Genomic DNA, 2,512 nt, shown 5'->3' on the forward strand with positions numbered 1-2,512 from the left:
ATTATGACATTCGAACAATTTAGTTTTTGAAATAGATAGCCACATGTCTCCTTCTTATGCCACAGTGGCTGTCGACTAAATTTGTTGTTGGCTATACAGATTTTTTTGACAGGCAGTTTTTTTTCCAAAAATTTTAAATATATTTTTTTTCAAGAACGGTTAATGTTAGGTATACAGATTTTGATATCAAAATTCATAAAATTTTACAGAGAATTTAAGTATGTAATAAAAAAAATGGGGGTACCCATTTAAAATGAGAAAGTTGCTGTCAACTTCCGGTATTTCAGAAAGTGCCGCCATATTGAAAATATTTTTAATCGATTGATCTCGTTGTAAAACAATAGTGTGCAAAAAATCTCCGATATAGATATTGTAGTTCTCTAGAAACTAATGCACGCTCAGCCTTGGACACCCTGTATATTATTGTTATATTATCAATAAAACTAAGTCAAATTTTTATCTCCAGTCCATACGGTATCCTTCAAAAGCCCTAAAACGCTTATAAATTTGATCTTGTTCTTCCATCCACCACCCAAATAAAAAACAAACATGCAAAAATCGACTTACGTGGCGTCACGATGCATCCTCTGAACGGATCACCGGTGAAACCCGGACCGCACGTGCACACCGGGTTGTGATTGACGACGGAACACAGCGCGTTGGGTCCGCACGTGCCCGGGCACGGGTCGCGACACTTTTGGTTGATACATGCGCGCGCGCTCGGACACTCCGGATTGATAGTGCACTCCGGTCGACACGAGGGCGGCTGGCCTACGAAGCCCTCGACGCACGAACAGGCCGGGCTCTCGCCTCGCACTTGGCACACCGCGTTCGCGCCGCACGGGCTCGGCTGGCACGGGTTGACAGGTCGTTCCACTGAAAATAAGGAAGTGAGGTTAGTAACAGTTTCAATTTCTATTTGTTTATTGTGTCATAAATTCTCACATTAACTAATAAAATTTAAGATTTATTTGTTTTATTACGTAACATACTAATCAGTATACAGGGTTGTTCACCACATACGATACGGAGTATTGTAGCTAAACGATTAGATTTTTACAAATTGTAAGTTTTGGGTTCGTTGAAGGACTATTAGAGCTAAAATTTAAAAATAATTTTACAAGATACAAAATGTCCCAAATAAGTGAAAAATATTATAGTTGTATTTTTCTAAATAGAACACCCTGTATATTATTATATTTTTAGATTTTACGATTGAAATAAGGGTAAATTTGATTAAGGTTTATCGCATTTAAACCTTACCATTTTTGAAATATTTTCAATTTTGTGAAATTAAGTAAAAGATTTGAGGCTTCATTTCTCCAAGGGTATCAAAGTTTGTTATACTAAATATATACTAAAGAATATTTTATTGATCAGTTATTGTGCTGCAATAATAAAAATTATACAACTTTATACAGAATGTCCAAAAATTAATATTAAATAATTACTAGCTTTAAACGGCAATAACTAAATTTAATTGCACAATTAAATTGTCTATCAAATTGTATTAAATAATTTTTTACCTATCTCTTCAAGTTTTCGTAGAAAATTCATGTTTTTCTAATTTAGGCCTCATTTATCACTATACCAATGGAATATTGACATTTTAGATTTTTTTTAAAGTAACATATATACAGGTGGTAGAGATAATAATATTACAAGCCGATTTGTTTAAAGGGAAATTAAAACAACTTTTGTTGCACGTCATCAATGACACCATGCGTCGTCTTATGGAGTTTGCTGGTGGTCGTATTATGATGTGCAACCAAAGTTATTTTAATTTCCTTATACAAAAAGTTAACTTATGAAAATTAACGTCTATGTTGTTATAAATAAGCATTCGTCAAAAAATGAAATAAAATTTATAAGGTGCTACTTTTTACCACACTGTCTAATACACATACAAAATTCTTTTTTTTAGTATTTGGAGCAATTATTATTAATCAACGTAAACAGTCAATTAATGTAGTTTGAATACTGGGATTATATTAATTAGTCCTCTTTAACAAAAACTATTTAAACAGTTTTTTTTAATTTTTCAACGAAACAAGCGAACTATATCGACAATATTAGTATCTGGTACTTTTTTAAAAATTTGTTACATTTTTAAAAATAATCTAAAATGCCAATATTCCATGGGTATAGTGGTAAATAAGGTCTAAATTATGAGAAAATGTATTTTCTACGAACATTTGAAGAGATAGGCAAAAATTTGTTTAATACAATTTGATAGACAATTAAATTGTGCGTCTAATTCACGTAAAATATACAGGGTGTGTCATTTAAATTAATCAAGTTATTGCCGTTTAAAGCTAGTAATTATTTAATATAAATTTGTTGACACTCTGTAGCATAATTTTTATTATTGAAGCACAATATCTGATCAATATCAATCTTCAGTAAATATTTAGTATTAAAAACTTTGATACCCTTTGAGAAACGAAGCCTTTTTTTACTGCAATTTCCGAGGCAATTTCACAAAATTGAAAATATTTCAAAAGGTAAGGTT

The 2,512-nt window shown here is 31.7% G+C and overlaps 1 protein-coding gene across 1 annotated transcript in view; it reads right to left on the bottom strand.

Annotated features, from left to right (window-relative positions):
- Positions 1-567: 567 nt before the first annotated feature.
- The window catches only part of LOC115891946, a gene marked incomplete at its 3' end in the record, with an annotated part of 189,922 nt that continues 187,977 nt past the window's right edge, over positions 568-2,512 (bottom strand). Inside the window, 1 exon segment of the mRNA XM_030912557.1 lies at positions 568-876. Within this exon segment, the coding sequence (XP_030768417.1) occupies positions 568-876 (309 nt within the window).

Source organism: Sitophilus oryzae, unplaced genomic scaffold (genome assembly GCF_002938485.1).
Source record: "Sitophilus oryzae breed Bouriz unplaced genomic scaffold, Soryzae_2.0 scaffold_1207_pilon_pilon, whole genome shotgun sequence".
NCBI classification, from domain to species: Eukaryota; Metazoa; Arthropoda; class Insecta; order Coleoptera; family Curculionidae; genus Sitophilus; species Sitophilus oryzae.